This window comes from Solea solea, chromosome 3, assembly GCF_958295425.1.
Source record: "Solea solea chromosome 3, fSolSol10.1, whole genome shotgun sequence".
In the NCBI taxonomy this organism is placed as follows: Eukaryota; Metazoa; Chordata; class Actinopteri; order Pleuronectiformes; family Soleidae; genus Solea; species Solea solea.
The window spans coordinates 14568105-14595415 of record NC_081136.1 but is presented as its reverse complement, the minus strand read 5'-3'; the positions used below and the strand labels follow the sequence as shown (position 1 = coordinate 14595415).

The 27311-nt window shown below is 39.6% G+C and overlaps 1 protein-coding gene across 1 annotated transcript in view; it reads right to left on the bottom strand.

Moving 5' to 3' along the window:
- LOC131455812 (glucosidase 2 subunit beta-like) overlaps positions 1-27311 on the bottom strand; it is a 115555-nt gene that overhangs the window by 16367 nt on the left and 71877 nt on the right. Inside the window, exons 11-13 of the mRNA XM_058623618.1 lie at positions 21026-21095; positions 18837-18926; positions 4012-4083 (exon numbers count right to left, since the gene is read on the bottom strand). Coding sequence (XP_058479601.1) covers positions 4012-4083; positions 18837-18926; positions 21026-21095 — 232 coding nt within the window. The remainder of the gene's footprint in view (positions 1-4011; positions 4084-18836; positions 18927-21025; positions 21096-27311) is intronic.

The following is a 27311-nucleotide window of genomic DNA, read 5'->3' as shown; positions in this document are numbered from 1 at the left end:
AGCTCTACAGAGGCAGCCGTTTTGGACCACCATGCTTTTACAGTGGTAGACTGAAGGCTACATAGGTTCTCCAAAACAATTGGAAGGAAAAGGTGAAGTGAGGGCAACAATACATATTGCAAAATTGTACACACTGTACCTTTAAGAGTAACTGCATGCCTACTTGTATGCACACTGAAATGAGAGTTTCTGTTTGCAAAATTCTTAACAAAAAAAAAATGTGGATCCACTAAATGCAACCTCATCAAATCTTTGTGATAAGGACCTTCATAGAATTCGAAGCATGCTGCACTTTGGGAAAGTCCTTAGGCAGTGACTGATGAGGTAATATCCTTGGCCATCCTTCCTTGACTTTATGAAACACCCTGTAGGTGCTAAGAACTGGGCACATATGTTGTTTGGTGTACAGATAAACTGTTTGTCAAGAATTAGAGGGTGACAATTAGACTAAAGGAGTCTTTATATAAGGACTCAATACACAGAGTGTTTTTAGTCACTGTACTTCATTAGTCATGTCTTCTTTCAGATATCTTCACATCAACAAACGGCAACATACAAATGGGCTAAAGCCGGTACCTTGACTTGCTAATGCATTGATATATTACAGTACCATGTAATCAGAAAGTGCGAATAAATACACTAAATACAGCAAGTACTGCAACCTTTAAAACATCATAGTTTTAAAGGTTGTGTATATACTGTATAGGTAGTACACACACACACACACACTTCAGCTGCGATAGTTGTAGAGAAACACATCAATACAACGAAGGCTGGTGGGAAATAAATGTGACATGCTGGTGACAAAGGGTGATCAATGTTCTGTTTAGTATATACTCTGCTCTGTGTGTGTGCACAGTCAATAGTTTTATATTATGTAAGCTCAGTTAATCACGAGGCGGTAGAGCTGCACTGACCATATATGCTCCAGCACATTGCTGATTGTGTACGTGTGTATTTGTTTGTCTTTTCGGATGGAGTGAATTTTGTAAACAACCATGTTTACTGTCGCGTCATTGTAAGCAGCATGTCTGGTGTGGGTGGGGGTGTGGACATTATGAAGATGGACGACGCTGTCACAGAGGGACGGGGTTTGTCGCAATGCAAGCATTTTCTTCTACTCTGTTATCATTATCGTTGCTGATGTTATTGTTACAATGGCCATTTCGGGAAGCGGTTGAGCTGCCGAGTCTGAAAGGCAGAAAAGCGAAATGGAAAACGGAGACATTGGAATTCGAGAGGTGAACACGAGTTGTATAATATCTACATTTACAGATAATTGGGAGCATGCAGCATGACTGCTGTGCCTTATGAAATCTTTATGGCACTGTGTGTGGCCACAATATATGAGCAAGCAGCTACAAAAGAACGTTCCCAGGTTGATTTATTGTTCCTTAAGAACATTTGTATAGTTAATGGTCTAATGCCAACTATGCTGCAAAACCAAGCATGAAGGAAGGTTGGGGCTCAAAGAACAATTGTAACTTTTATGAGCCTTGACGCACTTCACAAACTGAGTGCTGGCCATGAGCCATTATCAGAATCCAGCCGCAACACCATCCATTTAATGCGGAAACGGAACATAACTAATACAAATTTGTAGAAATGATGCAGGCAAGCATTAGCAACGTTAGTGGCACAGTAGTCACAGCTGCAGCATCACTTTCATTGACAGGCCACACATGTTAATGTTGTTTCTCCCTCTCTACCCCCTTTTTTTTTACTCCCTTACGTGGTTGTCCTTTAGGATGCTGGAGCAGGAGTGATAAATGCTGCCGTTTAAATCAAAGCACCCTCCTCTCCCCCCTCACCCCCTCTGGGGAGAAGGAGGATGCCTCCATGCAGATTGATATCAGGAGGCCCAGCCATATCCTGCAAGCGCTGACTGATGGTCTGTCTGGATAAAAAATGAACTTTATTCCCAGTGTGCAAGCTATGATTCATGTAGCTCCACTACCCCTCCTTCCCCAAAACCATTTCACGTATACTCTCTGGAAACAGTATATAGTACATCATGTAGTGGTGCACCGGCTACACCCAGAAAATACCAATCAGGTGATTGTGTTAGGAAAAGATAAAACAAGTGTCAAACTAGCATTTGTCTAAAGTCAATTTGCTGTGGAAAATGAAACATCAAAACTTCTAATCTTTCTGAGGGATACAGGAGGAGATGATGATTTCTCTTATTAACATCAGTCATTTTATGTGCACATATTGGAAGTCCTTCCCTTGGGTCTTATTTGGCAGCGATTTTGTTCCAAACAGAATTACTACACCATATGAGTCGGAGGCATGTTTTGACTACTGGTTGCATTTGGTCCCTTTGCCCTTCCATACATTCATGAGTGACAGGCAGGCAGAAGCGCTGGGGTCACATGACTCACAGTTGGCATTCTGTTCTTCCTTGTTATTGCTCTAAAGACATGGTGAAGCATCGCACTTTCCGCTCTAAAAGTGAGTGGGCAGTGTGGGAGGTGGCGGTGCAAAAAAGACAACACAGCCCTGTTCAAGAGATCCAATTAATTTGCCATCTAAAAAGCAAAAACTATATGTCGAGAGACGGATAATTCCTATTAATTTATATTTGTTGTCTCACTTCAACCACCAGATGATAAGTCAAGCCAAAAGGCATCACATCGCAGGAGTCAAAATGTTTTGACGATGCTGAAAATTTCCCGTGGTCATTTAGGCCTTTATATTGTCTCTTCACAAAACAAGTCATTAGCTTATGTGCCTGCACCAAAAAGCACTGCAATCCAGTCCTCCTCTTTGGGAGGAGCTGCCACGAATCATAAAAGCTTTTTTTCCCCTAAAGGGTGTCAATGTCGGTGGAATAGTGTTTGCATAATTGCACCCTATAAAAGTGTCTGATGGCTGACGGTTAAGGCTAATGAGAGAGTGGAACAGGACAGTGAGGCGACATCCCACAATTATCACCTCAAATCTAAAATTCAAAGTACAAAACAGAGAAAACAGTGTGATATATAGATTGTTTTCCCTATAGCTGTATGAAAGAGGTGTTATGAAGATGAGAGGGTGGGAAAAAGTTGGTGTAAAGCTCAGTCAAGTCCAAAAAAACAAGAGGACATATTTTACCAAGAAAGTTACTGTTACAGTGCAGGTAGTGTTTTTGCTAACCTTTTGAGCAATGTCACATAATAATCAGTGTATGGTCTCTGATGGGCAACAAAGAATTATAAAAAAAAAGACCAAATCTTGTGAGATCTAAAGCTGCATTTCTATGGACACTCTTTGGCATCTCTGATAGTGCCCAGGTGTTTCGATTCACACCAGTGTCCATCAGTCAACACAGTCAATCCCAAGAGGACGGAAAAAAGCCAGAGCCTAATCCTTGAGATGAAACTGAAACCCTTTGACGCTGAGGAAATACAACCACGGCAGTATATGAAACTTGCCCCTTGTTTGCCATTGATCAAAAGATATTAAAACTATAATAGACATCTGTTAGCAATTGATCGAAGGTCATATGACGCCTAACAGAGATTGAATAACAATAAAAACAATCAATAGTGCAAATCTTGGGTTTAGGATAACTTAAGCACCATAACATTGATTAAAAGAGCTTTCATAGGAGAGCAGTGGTGCTATTTGCTTCAGGTCCATTCATGAAACTGAGAATTAAAATGTATCCGTGTGTATGTATCTTCAAATAAGAATTGAAGATAACCTTTTCTGGTCTTATTGGATGATAGAAGACCAAGGACAACACCATGCATTTCGGATTACATAAAAGTGCCTTAAGAGGAAAAAAAGCCCAGCAATTGGCAGCTTTAAAAATAAACAAGTGACTGTGTTCTGCAACAGATGAAGAATTGCACTAAACGGTGCTGAGAAGCTCTTTGTGTAAAGCGTCCATCAAAAGTTATGTTGTAAACAACTTGTCCTGGGTTATGTATTTTGTGCATTTCCATTGTCCCTGACCTGCACTAACTGGTCACTGTGTGAGGTTTTATCTGTGGAGACAAAGGAGGAGGTGATTGAGGTACTTACCCTAATGAGACCTGTGTTCCTGCAGTGTTCTCTTGTGTGACTTGATTGAAGGGGCACAGGGTATAAGTGTACCTGCAGATGGGAAAAGCAGTTGTACGTCAGCAGTGGAAAAAGCAAACAAACAGTAAAACGTGATTTTAATCTAAAGATGTTTCACCACAATGGCGTGTGTTGAATGGTGTTTTCTTGAGATTTTGCAAGATCAATTTTAGTGTATTTATCCTTTATCAAAGCTGTTCTATGCAACATTTTACTATAAAACAGAACAAATGTGTTGCAGAATTGCAATGTCCCTCAGCTCTATGGGGTGCTTTAGCTTTATTCTCTTTGTTGTGTTGTACTTTTAATCCTCACTTCAATTTAACAATTTACCATTTAACATTAACTCACTGCTCATATCAGGATCATTTTACGATGAAAGAATCGGGACTGAAGAAGCCATGCCACCTGCTTAGTAGCAGTTAGCAAGGTTATTAAAAGCAGTGTAAAGCAAATGCAGAGATTCTCCTCTTCACACATTATACATGTTAGAAAATAGTGGCAAAGGACATGTGGGAAAAAAAACAGTGGTGTAAAAATGTAAGATTTAAAGACAAAACAGCTTCTATTAAGTTCTCAAACGCTCTAACGATGACCAGAGACACGACTCCTTATGAATGGTAATGTTTCTCTGGATGTGTTGGATGTATAAAGAATCAACAAATAGGTGGTGTGTTATCAACCCGTTTCTGCTCCTTGAAATAACCCCCTCCCAAAAAACCAGCACCAACATTCAAAAGCTCCACCTTAACTCAGGTCAATGAAAAACAGGTAATTAGAGTAAATCGAGGAAAACTTGGGGAGCAAAGACAGGGTTTTATTATGAGCAGAAATGCTGAGCAGTGCGACTCTACCTGGTTACCCATCGAGTGGGAAGACTGACGAGGAGCCATCCACAGATCCTCAACCAGGGCAAAGTGTAGGATGGGGAGTTAACAATTATCATAGACCATCACTTATGCACTTGCCAGGGATAGTACTGAAGTAGAGGCACGATCACTATAGCTCCAGTAACAAACTGATCAAATACCTTTGTGCTGAACCCGACAGGTTTCCTTGACATTGGAACCATTACACTGACTGCAATAAAAGAGCAGAGAATGCCCAGACAACCAAAACCAGAGAGGGAGAGTGGAAGGAGATAGAAAAAGAAAGAGAGGTGAGAAAGTGCAGGGTGGAGCGAAAGAAAAGGCTGTAGTGTAAGTCAGAGGAGGGATTAAAAAATGTATGAAAGAAACACAACATGAAAGAAAATGAAGAGAATCACAGAAAAGAGGGTTATTGGGAAATAACTAAGTGTCTGGATGCTCAGTTCGTTTGCTCGTGCCCTCATTTGTGAATTGTAGTAAATGCCTCTCATCTTTAATACTTCCATTTAGCCATTTACCCATCTGTATGTATGATTCAATGAATGCCCCTTCCCTCTACTGCCAGATACAAGGGCGAGAAGGAAAAAAAGACACAAGCTTCTTTTGTGGCTGCAGAGTAAGCAGCAGCTCACATGACTATACGACATTTTGGCAGACATTATGACTTCTGGAGAAAGTGAAGAATGTGTGATACTGTAGCAAGAAGTGGGTGTAAAGTATGAGTCTGCTGAAATGAAAGCAGCTAAATGGAAAATTCTGCCACAATTCATTCAATAATTTTACCCATGCTTTTCGTCATATGACATGTCAAAATGTCTGCTGTGACAGAAGCCCACTGGCAATCCACTGCCCCTCCAGGGTAGTTGACACACAGGGCAAAGGGTCCCTATAGAGCAGGGGTCTCAAACTCAAATGACCTGTGGGCCACTGATGGTCTCGTCTGGTCAGTCGGGGGCCAGTCAAGTAAAAAAAAAAAAGCCCAACTTGGGGAAAAGCAACAGTTGCGGTGGACATTATGAGCTCATATCATCAATATGCTGCATTAGATCCTTCATATATATATATATACATATATATATATATACAGTATATATATATATGTATATATATATATGTATATACTGTATATATATGTATATACTGTATATATATATATATATATATATATATCTACTGTATATATATATATATATCTATATATATATATATATATATATATATATATATATATATATATATATATATTGCCTCATGTGAGCTTTTCTGTCTTTTACTTGTTCTATCTTTTATCCATTATTCTGTACAGCACTTTGGCCCACTGTGTTTGTTTTAAAGTGCTTTACAAATAAAGTTGGATTGGAATTTCAAAATATAAGTGGTTGTTTTAATATGCAACCATAAAAAATAAATCTATTCATTTAAAAAAACAAAAAAAAAAACATAAAAATGACTCATTACAACTTGATATTGTTTGGAGGGCCACATGAAATCGATTGGGGCCACATGTGGCCCCCAGGCCGCCACTTTGAGACCCCTGCTATAGAGGCTTTCTCCTTTTTGGTTTTGATAGTTTTGTGGACTAATTTAGTCTTAAACACTGTTGGTGAGTTGCTCCACCACTCCAGTCAAGACCAAAATATCCCAGTGTGTAACAGTGGATATATTACAATAGGTTTTGGTGCAGGCAGTGATGCTCCCTTTGGAATAAACTGTTAATACATTAAAGATCCTTTGGCCTTTCATGTATCACCATTAGCACAACAACACTGTGTCCAAGTACAGCCTGACAGAGCCACACAGAGCTGAAGTGCTAATCTAGTTTATCTATTCAGGATAAAAGCAGACCTAAGGGTTGGTCGATGCTTTCTTCACAGCTAGCCTTGACATTATTAAAGAGCTTCAACACCTGTAGTCAGCACCAGCATCATGACAAGTTAGCAGGACACCAACACTTGAAGGACATGCAAGACCTTACAATACTGCTGTATTGTGCTATAATACTCATTCAGGTTTTTTTTTTGTCCAGATAATCTCTTTCCAAGAACCCCTAACCGCACAATCAAAGGCCAACATAATGTGATATTAACTTAACAGAACCCCTTAACAAATGACTAATAAACTGTAAGTCCCTCTGGACACTTGCTTCATTGTCCGAGATATAAGTCACTCATTAATCAGGTGTTTTGACTTCAACAATCATCCTCAACTGAGCCTAGAAACAGATGGAGGCAAAAACAACTGAGCAGAGGAAAGGGAGAGGAAAAAGGGTGTACCCCCGTATGTCTGCACCTACCCCCACCCCCCCATCACCCTCTCACCCTCGAGGCAAAGACATCCATCCCTGCCCACTTTTGCTGACACTCCAGCATTACATACTGTATGTATACACACAGAATTCAGGGCTATTTGTGTGCAGGGGAACTGTGGTCTGACCTTGGATTCTCACCTCCATGTGGAAGCAAAGAAGGCAACACACACATATACACACACACACACACACAAAATGTTGCTGGTGGAAAAAAGTTATGAGCAATATGGAGCCCAACATGTGAACAGAGGTGCAGGTTTATTAGCTGCCTGTCTTGGAGACAGACAATTAAGATTCTCCCCCCGCTTCACGGAAATGTAATAGCAGAAAGGTCAAACCCGTACATTTAGACCATGTGTGCTTCTCAGCTGGAGCAAATGAGCACAGTGTGACATTAAAGAGGTAATATGAGATGGACAGTTGGTGACAAAGATGTGGACGAGAGTTGCAGCGACTGAGTGAGTGGAACATAAGGCACAGCCACGAAAAAAAACCCATAGAGTCAGAGGAAAGGGGATGAAGGAGTAATGCTGTGCATATGAATCATCAAGTTATTAGCTTGCAACTGTGACGCGGGGAAAAAAAGGATAAGACTTTTTTTAAAGAAAAGGTGCTAAAGCCCGCTGGGTCACTGATTAAACCTTTGGCAATAATTAGAAGGGCACGATGAGCAGGCGTTCAACAATTTCCCATTGAGTTCCCATTTCTAAACTCTGCTCTGCGCCTCTTCCTGTCCCCCACTTTCGATCCGTCACCATCTGACATGCAGCTCTGACATCAGCCATAATAGGGTGGTACCACTGTGTCAGTCTTTGGCAGGTGTTCTCAAGCTGGAAGGTACACACTTAGAGAATAAATATCTTAGATGCATCCACTTAGACCCTCAGGCACTGTTTTATGCTTCACTGGATCTGGACTGCAGGCTCACTTACTTACTTACTTACTTAACTTGAACTTGTAGCTGCTGATGTCTGGAGCAAAACTTGTCAGTTACTATATCAAATTCTGTGGAATTCAAAGATGTAAAATATGCAACGAACATTTCCACACGACCCTTTTCAATATAAATGAGCGTTACATTCAAACCATTGACGATTGAGTTCACACAATGCTGATTAAGGGTATCAGCGCTACACAACTCTCTCCATGTGCCTCAGTATAGCAGGGTTTTATTTTCGTGTCTACGATGACACGGGGTGATGCTTTCCACAGCACCACTGACAGAGGGAAGCATGATAGCTACAGCAATGATCCCATGCTGCTTCCCGACGTCAAACTACTTTTTTTAGTTATTGTTTTGATTGAGACACCTCCCAATGGCAGAAATGACAAGCATTTCAAGCAAGGAAATAACAGCGGCACCATCCACAGAATTAATCATCTCAGACCAAGACACAGCATATCACATTTGTCAGATCAGGAGAATATTTGAAACCCTGGCTGAAAACTACAAGGAGGCCTGGTCTTCCCCGTCTAGCACATTACTGGCAGATAAGGGAGAACATGGGAAAGCAACACGTGCCGTCACTGATGATGTGTTCAAGTGCATTAACAGACAAAATTAACAAAATGAATATGTACATACCATACATTTCAAGTTTCCTTTTAGGTTTAATGCATACAGGACACTTCTATATCTTGATGACATTGTCATATTCCCAATCCAAGTTGGTAATTACAGCTATTACAGACAGGGGTGATTGCCAGCTCCATAAAAAGATGACATCTACAACCATAAAGCATTACTATAAGATGTGTGGTACACTCCTGATACAATCAATTAGTGTTCACACTGGTTATGTTAGGAGGAAAAAATAGAAACATTTATTTTCTTAGTCTATACTGAGATCGAGTCAAGAGAAAGAAAGTGATAACAATTATGCTCTTTTCCCACTAGATTGTTATGTGATGGCGGGGGTGGAGTTCACTGTGGGTGAAACTGCAAACTCCAGCATTGTCAACACGAGCTAATTGGTTTACAGGTAATACTAGGTTCACTCGGCCGACAGGTCAGCGGTCAAAGGTGGCTCAGAAATAAACAGTGACCCAGTTTAGTGGGAAACTCCAAAGAAACTCAAACCTATGGTCACATGTCTATCAGCAGAATGTGTTTCAACCAAAACACATTAGACTCCAGGAGTCTAATCTTGTGATTTATTTCTTTTTAAATCACACATTTCTTTCAACTTAAGGTAAGTCCAACCTTTCATACTGCATGCACGTCGTGAGATGTGAATCTTGTTGTAAATAATAAATCTTATAATGAGTGGTAATATTGTACTGCAACAGGCATTTATGTTACAGGTAGGAAGGAAGTCTTTCCACAAAAGTGAAGGAGAAAAATTGTATTTTTCTGTTTAGGTATGATTAAAATAAAAATAATAATAGAAAATGTAATTGCTTTAGCACCTTTTCATGTGATGCACAAGATGTTTACAACTGAACGCCAGTTCACAGTCACATTCATAGTAAAACAGTCATTTTATCAGCAGAGGCAAAATGTGCAAATACACAATTTTAATTGAGAGTAAATTAAATTCAGGCAGGTACTGATCACTTGAGGTTAGGATTATGTTTTTGGCTCCTTTGTCTCTTTAACATATTAATGTCAATAAATCCTCTTAAGTCCAGTGTGTGACATTAAGGGGGCTTATTGGCATCTAATTGAATAAACTACCCATATGTATGTTTGTACAAATGTATAATGGATGTTTGTGTATGATGGAAGTTGCCGGAATGCACTTGTGTCTGGCATGTTGATGCCAAAGTTTGCTGAACAAATGCAAAGAAGAACTCCTCCCCCCCCAAACCCACTGCATAAAGCAATGAGGTGAAAAAGGAGGAAACAGCAGTGAAAGTGGGAGAGTGTATAGGGTTCTGAAGGAGTATTTACATCCTTTTTGGAATGCAAAGGCCACCATAGTTACCTGAGGGGGCGAGAGGGGTAAGCAAAATGTTTTTTTGGTCCAGGTCTTTTGTTTCCAAGCCAGAACTATAAGATAACCTGCAGTGTTCAGACTTAATTACCCCAAACTATGTTTATTCAAAATAACAATAAATAAGTCTTCTCTGCAGAGTAGTCACCTAATCTAATCTAATCTATGTGTAAGGATCTTTGTGGAAGATCTGCAGGAACTATTCTGAAGATCATCCATACTGCACAATGGATGTGTTTACTGTCAGTTCAAAAGAATAATTCTAATCCTCATTCACACTGCAGAAAACTGAATACATCCAGGTCGAGTACAGCGAGGTGCAGGAGAAAGACTTGCAGCTCAGGAACCAGAGGCAGCACAAAATCATTAAATAATGTGTTTTAGTGTTGTTGGTGTAGTAAAAAGCTGAATCAGACATTGAGAGGGAGATTTGTTTGTGTGGGCATGGGGTGGAGAGTAAGTCAATGGAATGTATTCATTGTGAACACACAATAGCCCTGAAGTGGCTGGAAGCGTTTAATCAAATGATTGACTGTTAAGACAGAATCCCACATAAGTAAGTAAAGTAAGTTTAGGTAACATCTGATCTTGTTGTGAAGACAGCAGGGTTTTAAATCAGCAGAGCCAGTGTGAACCTTTACATGTGCACCTTTCATAGGTGTTGGTTACAGCTGGCCATGATACAACGGTGCACTGTTCTGTGTCTCATGCTGTGTATAATAAAGGTAAGTACAGAAACAAACAGAAAAGAAAAAGACCTATTTGGGATTACAGCCCCTCTAGAGAAAGCTGCATTGTACACAGTCACAGTGTACTTTCTTTGAACACAGTGGATAAGAATAAAATTGGCACCTGGAAAAGGACATTCCCTGGACAAAACTCGAATAAGTGCTGATGAAGCAATTTTTTTCCCTGTGTTTCAGGCTAACAAAAATGCAGAGCTTGTAATGTTACAGCATACTGTGCTTTATTGCACTTGTTTATGGCCGTTTTTGCTACTGTTTTACCAGTTTAATGTTAGCCTGCAATGACGATTTCTTTTTTAAGTGTCAATATTACACCTGATGTACCAAAAGAGCGTTAGTCAGTCAGTTTCAAATGTGGTTTTTTCCAAGAGTGTGTCAGTAATACTGCAGTAAAGGCAGGTGGGTGTGAGGCACTTTTACTCATGACTTTGTGGTGAAAATGTTCTGCAGTGTCTACAATAAAAGAAATAGTACAATCGTGATGAGACTTTTGCTTTTTAGTGCTCATAAAAGCTGAATTGCCAACTCATCAGGCCACAAGTGCAGCTGTGGAATCAAATTTTAAAAGTAAAACTATGGAATGAAAACTATTTAAAATTCTATCAAGATGATTGTGAGGTTTGATCAATGCAATTCCTTTTACTTTTGCTGGCAACCCACAGACAGGTCCCCAGTAAAGAAGACACACACACAGTGGGCAGTTTTTCCAGTTTACCTTCATTTTCCACATGGCAAACCACAAATTCAACTCTGAATAAAATGCCGCAGTGTGGTTTTACCATGAGTCTGATTGAAGTCTACTTTTCTGACAGCTCATCATATTTTGGCCTTAGAATTCTTAATGCAAAGCTGAGAAGTCATATTTATTTTCACTTTTCATCTCATCCTTCTCTTCTTCAGTGAAACAACAGGGAAAAGGCAGGCGAATGCACATTACCCGGTAAAAAAATGAAACAAAAAAAAAGCTTCTCCCCCTCAAAAGATGCCTCAATTTATGTGAAAATGGGAAACGAAACAAGGCAAATTCAAAGCTGATTTAGTTTTGAGTTTGCCATCGCTAAGGGCAAAAAGCCTCAAGCAGATCATTAAAACATGCATTCTCCCTGCCATCTTTCTCTCTTATATTATTATTGCCCCTATTCTGATTTTAAAGGTGATTGTGAGATGAGTTTAGTTTTTTTCTGCCTTTACAGTAACTGCAATAACTACACATGCAATAAACCTTTCAGACTAATTTCACTGTGAGGGTTTTACTCTCTGATGCAGATAAAAACACGACTGCCATAAAGCAATAAACAATAATAGATAACAGAATATGAAACTTGCTATGTAGGTGTAGAGCAAACTGGCTGAAAATAATTTTTTTTACACTTTTTCAAGTCAAAGGTGTAAAAGAAAAATGGCTCCCAACACTAAAAATGTGTGAGGGATTGTACTGCAAATCGCCATACAGAGGTGATAATTAGTTATAAAAAAAAGGAGTGAACCAGCAATCACACGTCAGTGTGAAACATCTGTTCCCAAGTTACTCACGCTCACTATAAGTAAATAAAAAACCATGTATAGAGACGATAAACATATATATACATACAGATACATAATATAGGGTACAATGAACCATCTCTAAGGGTCTGTCCACATGTATATGAGTGTAGGTGAATACACATAGGTTTCTTTTTATCGTATTGGTGTTTCATCTACAAGGAAACAGTGTTTTGAGAGACCTGGAATGGTAGCAGGAGTAGGAAAATCCTAAAACGTCGCCCTTGTGTTTATGTGTTAACAACAAATATGCTACTTTGGGAAAACGATGGTGTCATAGTCCCACCTCTCTCTTGTGCTGGCATTCACTGCCCCCATCTTTTTCGTCTTCTTTGTTTTTGGCGTCGCATTACACTGCCATTTACAGGCCTGGCATATTATTATGTACTACAGCATTTTGGGAGAGTTTTGTGTGAATAGAGACAAAACGATACCGTGTTTATGGAAAACCTTTTCAAAACGTCAAAAAAAATGAAGTTTACATTACGTTCCCAATGTATAATCTATTCAATATGAAAATGTGGCTGAGGGCACTGGAACAAGCTTGACCATGAACTTTAAGAGCATATAATTATACAATTCAGTACAACTACAATGTCATATAGTAATAAAATTACATTGTAGTTGTTTTTTTAAAGATATGCTAAAAATAGAGTCGAAAACAATGGATTGGTACATTATTAGTAAACATGCATATTATCATAGATTCACAAATACAATGAATCTGGATATAATCCAGCCATGGGTTGCTTACCATTTTGCTCTTACACAAAAAGCATATAGGTGGAATTTCTAATTCCTTCTGCCCGCACAAATCCAGTTTCTGATGACATTTAAATGATATCTCATTATATCTCATGATATATTATCTCATAGTTGTAGTTCCCAAAAGTAAGAGAAAGCATCGCTATTTCTTGCATGCAGATGGTCACAAGTGCCATTTGCTCACTTTAAATGCACAGCAACACCACACATGGTAATAATAATGGTAATAATAGGACATTTACAAATCTTAGAGCTCACTACTTTTATTTGGTTAAAAGCCTATGTATGATCATCTTTTGTCCACGCTGAGGTGCTTTCGTCAGCTCATGGTTTGCTTCCTTCAGAGGAAATTAAGCCTAAATGCAGCTCATGATTTGCTGGCTCGTTGTGGTGTTATGAAACATGTTGTATAACTTTGCAACAGCAAGAAAAATAAAAATGTATCTGGGAAGGACAACTTGGCGCTGAATCACCTCATTTAAACTTTGACACAGGAGAACTTGGTGTGCTATGACAAGCTGAAATAAACAAGAACTGCTCTTTAGACTGTGTCGGCACAAACGACACACAGATCCACAGCTCACTGCCAGTTTCTCCTGCTATGAAGTTGGCTGGACGACAAAGACCGATAAGACCCCACCACTGACACTCACTGTCAGTCCACTGGTCTTCGCGACCAACGGAAACTCCTGCTACGTCAGATGGACTCCCCTGCTGTGGACTGAATATTTTGGTACATACAGAACTTGCTTCTCTTCAGGCAATTATCTTTGTCTTGTTTACAATCATGAAAATGATAAAATTTTGGTGTCTGTAGTTTAAAAGACACCTAAAATGGTACATTACATCCTTAAAACAGTACATTTTTACAATGATGTAAAATTCTATATATATATATATATATGTATATATGAGACGCAGTATTATCTGTGTAGTCAGAGCCTGATATAGCGTCTTCATCTGTGCCATCGATCTCGATTGTTGTCATGTTTATTTTAAAGTCTCGCTGCCATAAATATTCGCTGGCACTTCCAATTCCCTGAGCAAAAACAAATGCTCTGCCCCAGCAAATACTCTATTTATTCCTGAATATGAATTATATTGTACAGTACTCATTTAAAGATTGAAAAGCATGCAAGCTGTACATTATCATGTCTTCATTGTTCATCACTAAGCTCGGGACAAAAGAACTATAAGCAGGGAGGAGAAGTCAGAAAGTATTTGGAAATTGACTTTTCAGTACATTTGCTGTTAATCAGACTATAAAATATGATATAAAAATATATAATACATAATATTAAAACAATGTTTTGTGTATTAAAACTATCCGATTTTCCATGACAACTTGTTTTAAAGCAGATTAATGTTATCTTCCTGCCCCACTGTTATTGACAAATGACCAAACATGACCTTTTGAAGTTAATTAACTGCATGAGCAACTCATTAAGAGTAATGTTAAATTTCATGCTTTAATTTAACAGTGTCTGTGCCACATCCATCATAATTTGAAAGCCAATGGCTGTGACAAAGCGCTCCGAGGCAAGGACCTGCATAAACAACACTTGTTTAGCAACATTGCAATTACGATGAACAGATCTTTTGCCATTTTGTCCCTTTAATAAACCAAAGCAAACAAGGTTTCCTTTTCATATGTGTGTATTTGTCTGTTATTAGTTGTATTTTTTACATCAATTTCCAATTGATTAACATTGAAAGGGAATGTCTTCTTTTAAAATCAGTTCTTCATTTCCTGGAAACACTGACATGGCAGATGCTCTTACTTGGTTTATTACTAGCACAAGGTTCAGTAAAAAATGTTTCCATTTCTGACTAAACTTGCCATCCACAGGCAGCAATAAACTTCCCGTCTACAGACTCCAATCGTCCTGTCAACCCCCATTTGCAACTAGATATTATTCATGGCACAGCCGGAATCGACCACATATATGGCTCTTCATTTCCATGTTACTCTCACGGCAGTCAGCAGACACATCTAGGACTCCACGCCACCCGCCTACCCGTGGTTTATATCCAATTTGAAACAGGTCCCTCTAGGCTATCCTGATGGAGTCTTTCTTCCCTAGTAGAACCCGGTGCTCTGTTAAGGCCATGCGATGTTCTACTGACAGTTGGAAGTGTCACTTGTGCTGCGTTATCCTTCTCTCTTCTCTGTCAAAGCTGAACCACAGTGGCGGGCATGACTCACTGAAGTGCAGTACTTTCTAATGACACAAGAGCAGAGGCTGAGTCAATCTGACCTGACAGTCTTGCATAAATCACGGCCCTTTCGATTTAAGTTGCTTTGAGGACTGTCAACAAATCCACAGGAGAAATATTAGACTCTCCTGTAGGTAAGGACTCCGCCTCTGAGAACTCATTATAGGGTGTCTTCCTTCATGCTGTGCCAGGCTCTGTTGACTGAATTGCCAAGCTTATTTCTGATTCACTGGCAGAGGCCTGCGTTTTTAAATTCCCGACTCGTGATAAAAGCCCAGCAGCACCCTAAAGACCATTTCAGGGGAAATACAAGGATATTGGGTGGCTGCATTTTTTGGAAGCACAATTGCTAAATGTAGTGTAAAAAAAGGTTAAAAAAGTAGTAAGTGCCATTTAATGATAATGCACCAAATTCATCCCTCTACTGAGCTTTTATTCATGTTTTTTTATGGTCTGTAGAGAAACCAATGTAGAGTCTAGGCTACATCAATACTAGGTCTTCATTTAACAATCGTTTGAGCTAAGTTTTCAAATCTTTGTCCATATTAAAATGTAGAAAGGTTTATATCGCCTGACCATTCATGTGCATGCCACTGTTTACAGGAAGTTGATCCTAAACAACAATGGGGAACAGGTACAGACTATTTCTATGAGGCAATGACAAGGTGAAACAAACTGTGACTGTGTGTGTGGTTAAACAGAGCTGTGGGTTCACAGCTGATAGTTGAGTCACTACTGATAGGGAACCAATCAGGAAGTGAATCAGAAAACTGCATTATCAATTCCAGATGTTTCTGTTCTTGCCCATTTACACTAAAATGTTTCAACAAACAAAACTGGAGTCATCACAATTTTAAACTTCTCCATGTTGGGGCTCTAGATGTAAGGTAGAAGACACACATACAGGGTAGACTGAATGTGTTTTTAAATGAAAATGGATCATCTTGACATTAATCATTTGAAAATGTTCAAGAACAAAAGGCAGTTTTCCCCCACCTTTCAAATCAAAGTAATTACACATTTCCACGGACAAACAAGAAAAGGCTTCAAGCCCCAAATCTCAGAAGGGATTCATATCATCACTAGGCAAGGAAGTAACTCTCAGAGACGCAGTGAGGAGGATCCTCCTTTGCCGAGACAAAAAGAAAAATCTCAGCTGACACTTTTGGCTAGAAATGAACAAGTTTGGCCTGCAGTATATAAGAGTAAACAGGACAAACACACTGTTCCTGTGCAGCTCCTGAAAAGCAATCAGCTATTTCTATTTCCTTGCACCATTAAGGCCGTCTAATATACCATGCTGCTCTACACATGTCAGTCTCACCAAATGATCCTCAACTGATTTAATGTGGAAAATTTTTCCTGCCAGGCCCCACACCAGCACCAACTGAATTTCATTCATTTGAATAATGCACAGCTATTAGTTATATTGAGGATAGGTGAGCGTTTCAGCTCGGGAAACTTTTATGGCTCCGGGCATTTTCTTTCCGATATTGGCTGACAGAATATAGAGGGAGCAATTTAATCAAACATGAGAGATCTTAGAAGGGTAGGATAGATGTAAGATGGTTTCAACTGATGAAGAAGCTGGAGAGAGAAGCATGTGCTTCTTTTCCATTACTGCTGAGGAACTGTAAGCTCTGCTAGTTTGCTACTTGAGGGCATGGAAGGGAGTGCTACAGAAAACCGCTGCTTTATGTGTCTGTCAGTGTCATGTCTTCTCAGGATCATGGTTCAAGGTGAACACAAAAATAAAAGGGGGAAGGGGGGAACTGGTAGATTACTGAGAGGGTGCTGGTAGGTCAAAGGACCTTCAACTGGGCTGACATTAGAGAATATTGTACTCTTCACTGATCTGAAGGATGAAAAATAACATGGAGTGTGTGTGATGCCAAGAGGCCAAGAATGAAAAGCTAACAGAGCACAGTTTGGTTTTCAGTGCAAAAGGCTGAGGGTGTGAGAATCAGAGAAATAGAAAAACTTGACACAGTATTCAAGAACTGGATTAACACACATTTTTGGGTAAAGTTAAACTGTTTGCAAAACTACATCATATAATCACACACAGAACGTTACATCAACAGTGAAGCTCTTCATTGTCTGAACCCTGTTTTAAAATGACATCAAGGCTAGAGAAAGCTTTCCCCTTAGTTGTTTATATTTTCAATCCCATTAGAACTCAAATCCTTCAATTCAAGCTATTTATCAATTATTAAGTTAGTTATTAATCATAATCAAAATTGGTAATTCATGAGACTGAATGAGTGAATTGGTCATCTTTTCCCCTCTTTCAAAGGGTGGTGCCCTGAAGGAAATGTATGTTAAGTCATTAATATAATATGAATATTTGTAATGCCGATGTTATTATTATTATTATTATTATTATTATTAATAATAATCTTTGATAGCCAATAACTGATAGAAATACCTCATGTTATGGTGCCTTACTTGATACAGGGCACTGAACCCCCTTCAGGATCTTGATGTGGACACCTATTTCTACACTTCCACTATCCAATCGTGTCTTTGCAACAGTGACATCAACAGAGAAGTCCTTCGTCACACCATTTAAGTTTCTCACAACCAGCGTGCAGCATCAGAACCCAAAATCATCTACAGTGAAAAGACAGATTTTTCCCAGTTTAATTGCTAGAGCTGCAGATCAATTTTGCCTCCTAAATGACAAACTATGCAAATAAATCGCACTGATGTGTAAGGGCATGGGAAAACCACAGATTCCAGATTCTAGAATGTATTTGCAGTGCAGATCTCAGATAATATTCTTTCAAAACTGAAACCACCCACGGGCTTCAAAAGCTCCAGCTGGCAAGCAATCCTAAAGAGAACAGATTCTACCCCAGCAGGGGCCATAGGGATGCAATGAGAGAGAGCAAAAGAAGCTCATTCTCTTGATTAAATTTAGTTGATTTAGCTGCTTGGCTTCTCCAGGGTGACTTGCAGCTCACAAATTATCAACTTTAAATGGTGGCTCTTTACTGAGATGGTTCACATTTAATGCAGATAGCACTCGTTTTAGTACAGTGGCTCAAAATAAGATGGATTCCAGGCTCTAGTTAACATATTGATTTTCTGATCTCTAAAACTGTTTTATTTTTCTATCCAGTAACTTTTATGGCTACCTGCAGAGCAAGGGTAGTGGGCATGTAATTGCCTTCTGTGATTTCCATTATTGAAAGAACACAGGACTACAAAAAGCTTCAACATTGCACTGTTAAAAAGCAAAACAAAAAACAACATGCAAATGTATTTTCCCCGTCCGTGTGTGTCTTACATTTTCATCAAAACAGTGTCATCTTTCTATGCCACCACATGTTTCAGAGCTATCTCCATATTAATGCAGCCAAACTTTCAACCATAAAAATCAAAGTCAATCACTACTTACTCATATACTTTCAGCTTGTAACACTGGCTGTTCAAAAACAGAAACTCCCAATCTGTTCCATAGTCGATGGCCAGCTTCTTCTGCAGATCACTGAGGAAACAATAATCAACACATTAGAAAATTTAAATGAGGATTTACTTTTTCTGATTAATGACACCACACAAGGTTTTAGATGTTGTTGAGCAAATCATTTGATGTACTATACTTAGAATATGTGGGAAGTAAGCCCTACAATCTAGCTATGTCCTTAACACAAAATCAGCAGAACAGCAACACAAGTGCACTTTTTTTGTGAATGAGAATTGTTTTTGAACGTACTGGATCTGGAACAGTTATTGTGAGTCACTGACAAGCAGCTCGAACAACCCCTGGATGACTCCTAACTGTGCTGACGTTGTAGCTTTATTTTCCTTAACACATTCTGGGACTGACTTTTTGGGTATAGTGTTGATGAGGTGGCCCTTTAAAGCTCATTTCTATTCAGTGTCTCCAATTATATGGGCTGGTGAGGCCTGCTTTTCTTCACTAATCACAAATAAGGAAACCGAGCCCCATCTCTGACGGTGCATGAGGCCTTATTTCCATATTCATAACACCAAACTGCTAATGGGGTTAACAAATGTTTAGGGAGGGTGATTGTATCGCTTGAGGTTGATAAGGTAGGGCAGCGTGGGAGGAGGATTCAGGGTCAGAAATTAAATGCAGGTTGCCTAACTGTGTGCAAATAGGGCAGGGGTCATAACATTTGCAGAGAATGTCATTTTGTTTTCCCTTTGCAGCACAATAGAGAAATAAAAAGGGATGTGACTTAAATTTATTGTTAAATGTATAAGATGAAAACGTAAGAGCACATGCACACTACTATCTACACACTGATGAAGGACGTAGCCCGAAGAGACCAAGAGGGAAGACAACATATAACATATCTAGTCCTCCAACTCATGAGTAAAAGTGAGTAATTTGACTAGGAGCTATCTAAGAAAGGTGGACAAAGAAGAAATAGAGCAACTGAAGTCACGCCAGATCATTTTCCCTCTTTTCTCCCTCGTGCTGACATTTGTTGAGGGAAAATCGTGACCTTTTGGTAACTGCCATCTCTATGGTCGCCTCTCCTCTCTCCCTACTGTAATGAACAGTTTGCAGGCCTGAGGGCCACAGTAGCTACTTATCAGCTATTGCTGGCTGGCTCAGAGCGCTGTGAATTTGAGAAGGACAGAAAGCATGTATCAGGGATTCACAGCCAAACCTGCTCAGACCTTTTCCACCCTTTTAGCTGCTGTAAGCATGTAAGCATGGAGTGTGACAGTAATGTTGGGGCATGGTCATACATAGCACATTCTTCATCAGCACGCATGCCCACGGTTCTGTTCGCACATTAACAAGGGTGCACGGCAGCGAAGTGCAGGGTTTTACATATGTAGGTACCAGCACACTTCATAATTTAACTTCAGGCAAATTTCCATGGTTATCATATTTTTCATTGTCTCTTTTCACCATAACATGTGCTACCAACAGAAAAGCTACCGCAGTCGGCGCCTAAGGTCCACAGAATCAAACTGGAGGTTTGCGTAGTTCGTCAATTTAGGGTCTAATGCAGAAATGGGTGGCTAACAATAGATTCATCATGCAGACCATCGCTGACCTCTGCACACACATGAGGACGCAAAGTATGACCCTGCTCATGCAATATAACAATGCAAAATGCAATATTACCAATTAAAAAGTATTGGGGATGTAATATTTTCTGGATGCATACACAAACATGGAGCTACATTGTTAGATCATTTTTCTATACAAACTAATTTATGCTTGTCCAAACTAATTCATGCCATGTCTATGTTTATAGGTTTAACGTGTTTGAATGGTTCACAGGCAAGACGAGCAAGTCTCATCTTGTTCAAAAAAAGTTAACAGTCTTAACCACCAGAGCACAGAAGGCAATCAATTGCATTTGTTTTCCTCAGTTAAAATTAGCCTTATGTACCACAGTGTGAATTCATTACTGTGCAGCTTTCCTCTCGACATTAGCACAGACGGATGGAGTCTATTTCAAGGCCTGATTACATACCATGCCATCCTGCTTACAACAACGTGAGTAAGAAACACAGTCACCAAAAAGTAAGACAGTGAGGTTTTATCCATAGTTATAGCTAACCTGTGCTTCTATTTCTTTGTTATTTTCCCCTTACCTTATTTCCATGTTGACTGTATCATAGGCTTCTTCTACTTTCTTCAGATTGGTAGCCTCCCACTTTGCAGCTAGACAAAACAAAAGGTCAGACAAATTAACAATACAGCATTGCAGCATCTCAGAAGCTGCGTGTTGCCAAACAGTGGGCTCTTAAAATAGGCATTTATGTGTAATGTGTGTGCGAGAGGAGTCTGCAAGTAAACAGAAAATTGGTAACATTCAAAACACCCGCAGCCTTTTTTCATTTCTTAACACTGATAATTGCTTTAACCGATACGGTGAGAGAAAAGACTTCAGAGGGAGCACAGGTGACCACAGTGATGAAGTGTGTTTATGATGTCATACTTCTAGAGCTGCAACTAACAATTATTTTCATAATCGATTATTTTCTCGATTAATCGCTTGGTCCATAAATTATCAAAAAACCTTAATAAATGTTGATTGGTGTTCGTCAAACCTGGAAATGATGATTTTCTCAAATGTCTTGTTTTGTTTTTTTTATTATTATTCTTTTAAGTCATAAACACATGTATGTATATTTTACTTTGGTCCCTAGTTCAAACTAAAAGGGCCAAGTCTATGTTTTTTTAAAAGGTACAGTTCACTTTAAACATTATTGACTAATGGTAATGTTAACTGCCGGAATGTGCATCTTAGTGTTGTGAAGAAAATAATGCCAGAAGTGGCATCGGTGCCAAAAATGAAACAGATGAAGGATAAATTAGCGTGCGCATTAGGATCTTGTGTTCCTAATAATGTTGATTGGACCCAAAAACCCAAATTAAATCTGGCTTTAGAGGGTTTTTTGACCAGTGGGAATGGGGTGCTATTATCATTTGTCACTTATCACATTTTAAAAAGTGACCGACACCACAGCAGAATTAAACCTGAAAAAGGGGTCAGAGACCTGGAGGTAAAAAATTAAGGCAGCAAACAGAGGAATTGAGAGGATGAAAAGACTTCCACTGTTTCACTGTCTAAGGCAGACGGACCTAGGGATTTATTGGGTTTTCTAGCAGTTAACAGGTTTGTCTCCGTCGTTGAGGAAATTCTCGTCGGGGCCTGCCACCGTGGCAACACAGAGGACTGCGTATGTGGTAAGGACTGTGTGGGAAGCTGTCATAGCCCTGGCCTGAATACCAATTAGCCTGTTCTTTGCATGTGGTCTCAGCTGGTTGCCCATAAAGATACCCCCCCACACACAGTAATTCCCTCGGCACCTATTTCTTGCCGAACCTAGTACAGATGTGGTGTGTCCAAGAGGCAAGCTGTGATTTTCCATGCTGTAATGGCTATTTTTATAGCAGAAAGATGGGAAGATCTGTCCCCAACCCACCTCTAATTCTTTCTCACTCCCTCAGAAAAATTGCACGCAACAATATTCTCTCCTGCCCTCTCTTACATACTATCAGTTTCCCTCTCATGCCCTATTTCTCTCTCTCTCTCTCTCGCTCTCTCTCTCACACTCACACTCACGCACGCACACGCACACACCATCAGGCTCGCCAATGACAAAAGGAGACATGGAATCCCAAGTGGATGACATTTGACCCCTTGCAGCAGCCCGGTCAGATATGGAGAGAGTGGTGATGGTGAGGCGGGAGCTTGAGGAAGGAAGGAGGAGGAAGATTCGGGTAGAGCAGCCATGCGTACAGAATTACCCAGAGCAGTGAGCACAGGGCGAGTAAAGCCTCCTGGACGGTCTCTGCAGCACCAGTCAGGCCGAGATAACCTGAGGCCGACGTACAGTGTGCCAAAAAGACCTCATGCTTATGGTCTGATGAGTGGCTGTACGGTCAATGAATGTCATGGCTTCACAATCAGAACAAGGATAAATTAATTGTAAGAGCCTGTTTTGTATATGCTATGTGTATGTGTGTGTGTGAGTTAAAACCAAATAGCATCATGGATCACTTCAATAATTAGATAAATGGTTGTCTCTGCATTTTGGGGGCATTCACGTGGAAAAAGTAGGGCACATGACTTTATGTTGAAGCAGAACTGACCAGGGGATGACATTGCTGTACTGTATTTCCCTTTTAGCACTACATGCTATCAAGAGGTCTGTTAAATCACAGAGGCAATGGACAAAAATAGAAAGGGAAGAATGCACTGTGTAGTACTGTATGTGCCACACTTTTGTTGAAAATCTCCTGTGCATACATACCTTAAACTGGAGAGCACAGATGCTCCGTTTATGTGCAAATGGATCAATAGGAAATGTAATTTCTCTGCAGCTCTAAGAAAAGAAGCCTGGCTGTCAGTGCAGCAGCCATGCTTAACAAAACAAAGGCAATGCAGTGAGGACACCCTTGAACCTCACTCTCTCATAAGCCACACACACCTTCAGTATGATTATGTCAAACTACCAGGCACATGTAGGAGTTTGCTTTGTTGCCTGCAAAAGACTGCTTTATGAAATAAAGATCGACAGAGTGTTTAAGCTTCCATGTTCTATTCACTCTCACTCTTAACTTCTTTTATTCACGCCATCCATCATCCCCTTCTCTCTTTTTATTTTGACTTTAACGTTCTCCTCGCCTTCAGTTTGTTCAGCATGAGCTCCTCAGAGTGTTCCTGTCACCCCAACCCCACTCTCACTGCTTCCATTTTCTCCTTTTTCCTTGTTGACTGACAAACTTGATGTTACTGCAGAAAAGAGAGTGGGGGAGGGCTAAAATATAGGTTGAGGGATTCTGTAATGAAATGTTTATGGTAGGCTATAACAGTGAACAAGACGCCTTTCAGATAGTGTCAACAAGGTTGGCGATAGCATTAACAGCCACCTGCTGTCACCAAACATTACAGCCTAGAGGTGCAAATTACTCCTCTTTCTAAAATAAGCTACTTTATGAAAGATAAACTTAACAGAGCTAATAAAGACATTAAAATATGGCATTTTAATAATAAAAGCTGTGTTTTCAATTACCAGAAGCAGAAGTTAAGCATTTCTTTTTCCTCATGTTTCTCTCTTGATCTGTTAAATCTCACAGAAGACTCTGAGTCTATAGCACAGGCTAGTGGGAGTTGAGAAGAGGTCAATCTTGCCCCCTGCATAATCGCTGTGTTGGAGTGTCTGATTGTATTAGAGGTGAGTGAATAACAGTAGCTGGCAGAAATAGCATCATGTTTTGAACTATCAGTGCAATTCATAGCCGTGTGACTGACTCAGTTTGTATTTATTCTCCCACACTCTTCTTTTATCTACTGTGGTTGAAGGACAAGCGCGTCCATTCATTTAGCAGAGACTGAATTTAGTAATGGGTCCATCCACTGCACTGCTATTATATCATTATATAAGCCAATGCTGCACATGGCATGACAAGGACCACACACCATGTGACATGATCTTCAGAATGATCAAAAGGGTCCAGTTGTAGTGTTTTAGCTGCTAGGATTATATACTATAATCCCCTTGCATTAGTTTGATTGATAAGATCAATAATTTAGGCTTCACTGGTTGCAAATAACACTGATCAACATGCAAGAGTGTGGGTTTTGTCACTGGAACAATTAATTAATCAATAAAATCTTTTGAGAAGTCATCTTGAAGTCCGAGCAGACTGTGATGGGCAACTTACACAATCGTAATGCTTGATTATTTAAAAAAGTAAGGAGCTCAATCAATTTCCTTGGCTAAAACTGGTTCTAATATTTAGGACTTGCAAGAAAAATACTTGGGTTGAGCCGATGCAATACTCATTATAATTATTTGTTTGATACTGTTCCATATTGCTGGATTGGATTTTGGAGAAAGACAAACAGAAAATCCAATATGTTGACTTATTTTGTTTCAAAAGATAACAGAAGCAAAAGAGATAAGATAAGTTTTGAAAACAAAACAAAACTGTATCAGACTGATACCGGATCTGTAGATACTCAAGTTCTGTGATATTAGGGTTAGACATGAAAAAGAACATTCTCATACTGAAACTACAAAGGCAGCTGATAAGCTTATCTTAGCATAAAGACTGCAAAAAGACAAACAGTTGGCCTGGATCTCATACAAATACTGCAGATCCCACTGACCGGTGTAACAAAATGACATTTGTGATGAGAGTTACACTAGTTGTACAATGAACAAAGATGATCCTTGCTCCAGGGTATTTGACAGAACCTCAGTCACGTGCTAAAATGACATTAACCTCTTTTTGGGAGCATCAAACCCCACTGAAGTGCACCACCTCGAAGATTATTCTAATTTTAACCCAAATCTAAGAGGAAAAATATCACATTTTGGTTGGGTGTCATGTGCTAGATAATTAATGGGGCTGGAGCAGTAACTTCTTGGGAGTCTTGTCATCAATTCAAAGTAGCCAGGGAACCAGTTGTGTCACTGCTCGAACTAATTGTCAGACATAAGACCCTTTTCTACTCCTTATGCTTCATTAGTATGCTAAACCTTCTCATTTCACGCTAAGCAAAAAGATTATCTCTGTCAAAATCAAAAATTATCAAAATATCTTCTCTTATCTTCTCATTTTATATCTTAATGTGTAATCTAAATATGGTATTTTAAAAAGGAAAATGAAACACATGACTTATTTATTTGTAAGGTGTTAATGTGATAATAGTATTCAATTTGTGTAATAGAGTAAAACACATGGAAATGCAGCAGCCAAAGTCAACTGCTCATATTACCGTGATAATGCTTAATCACAACTTAACATTTAAAAGGAGATGGGGGCACAATGAGCAAAATAAACACTCTGTGAATGTGGTGTGTGAGTGCACTCTGCAACAACTGGGTGCTGTTTATGAATATGTATGATGTAACAAAAGCCTTGGAGCTGACCTACTTCTGCTCATGACTTGGTCCCCTTCCGGGGTTACTCTGTCATTTTGCAACCTACTGTAATAGCAGGCGGCATGCAACTCTCATGTACAAATCAACATGCTTTGCAACTGACAATCACCATTGCTGAAGGAAGGAGCTCAGTAGGCGCAGCTGCTTGTAGGAACAACCAGGGTCTGGTAACGACAGTTTATTTATCCATTACATGCATAAAGACATGAACATTTTGACAACTTTATAGTTCTTTTGTTTCCTTTAGTCTGTTTTATTTTTTGTTATTTTTGCTTCCCTAACTGTCGACGTCAAGATCACGACTGTCAAAAGTCTGTCTGAGTCGTTATAAAAGAATAAACATCTAATGTTTGTACTCAAGTCATGTGAAATAAATGCAAGGAATTAGAGTAAATGTATGATGGACAAGTACAAACAGACAAAAGTGAGCTCTCGACATAACTGGGGCTGCACACTGGAGAGCACTCGTCTGCACCATCTCATAAAATATCTTTATCTGGGATCATCTTGGTACATTGCCAAACATGGTTAGCTTCAGGAGCTGGGAAAGAAAAAAAAATCTATTTCAGACAACACAAGAGACAGAAGCTGGCAGTTATTCAAACCACACTTCCAACATGAGTGAAAATGGGCCGATTTGGTGTATCTCTTGAATTGGTGCAATCCAATACAACCCTCCTGTGGCTATCAAAATGCACAAATAAGGGTGATAAGGGAGAGAGGGTGAGAGGCAACTGCTTAATGTAAGAAGAAGGAAAGTGTAAAACATTCTATAGCAAAAGAAAGCTCTAGACCCTTTCATTCCGCTCCCCTCTCGACTCTGCATTGCTTGCTCCATTGAACTAGCACTTGAGGTGAGCACAATTATGTCTCAAGGACACGTTACCCTCAGCCGGGGTCAGGGGTCTCGCTGCGCACTGCGTTAATGGCCAAACCCATCCTGCTTAACATTTCACATCTAATTTTAAAAGTGCTGAACAGAGCCTTTAATTAACATCGGCCCTTGCCAAGGTTTTGCAAACCTGCCAGAGCACCAATCCCTGTGCTCTCTTACACACTGAAGCTCCGCTGCCAAACATGCCAATTCATTTGTTGAGTGCTGAGATGCATTGGCTTAGAAAAGCTCCCTGGTCACCCCAATGTGAACTGAGGGACACATTGAAGACTCTGTATGTGGGAGTTAGAGGTGTAGGAGTGTAATTTTTGTAGAGAGACTGCATTTCTGAGACAAGATGATTGTTAAATAAGCAACTAGTTTAAGTTCAGCAGAAGGACGCTATGCAGAGTATTAAACTACAATCATTATTAGTACAGAGTGATTATTACTCTTTACTGTGCGTGTAGGGATGTGATTGCATTAGATGAACAAAAGGAAGAAAAACAGACTCAAAAAATGAAAGTTTTACTTTAACAGTATTACTCTATGGCTATCGTCCATGCAACTTTATTAGTTTTAGAAAATAATTAAAATCTAACC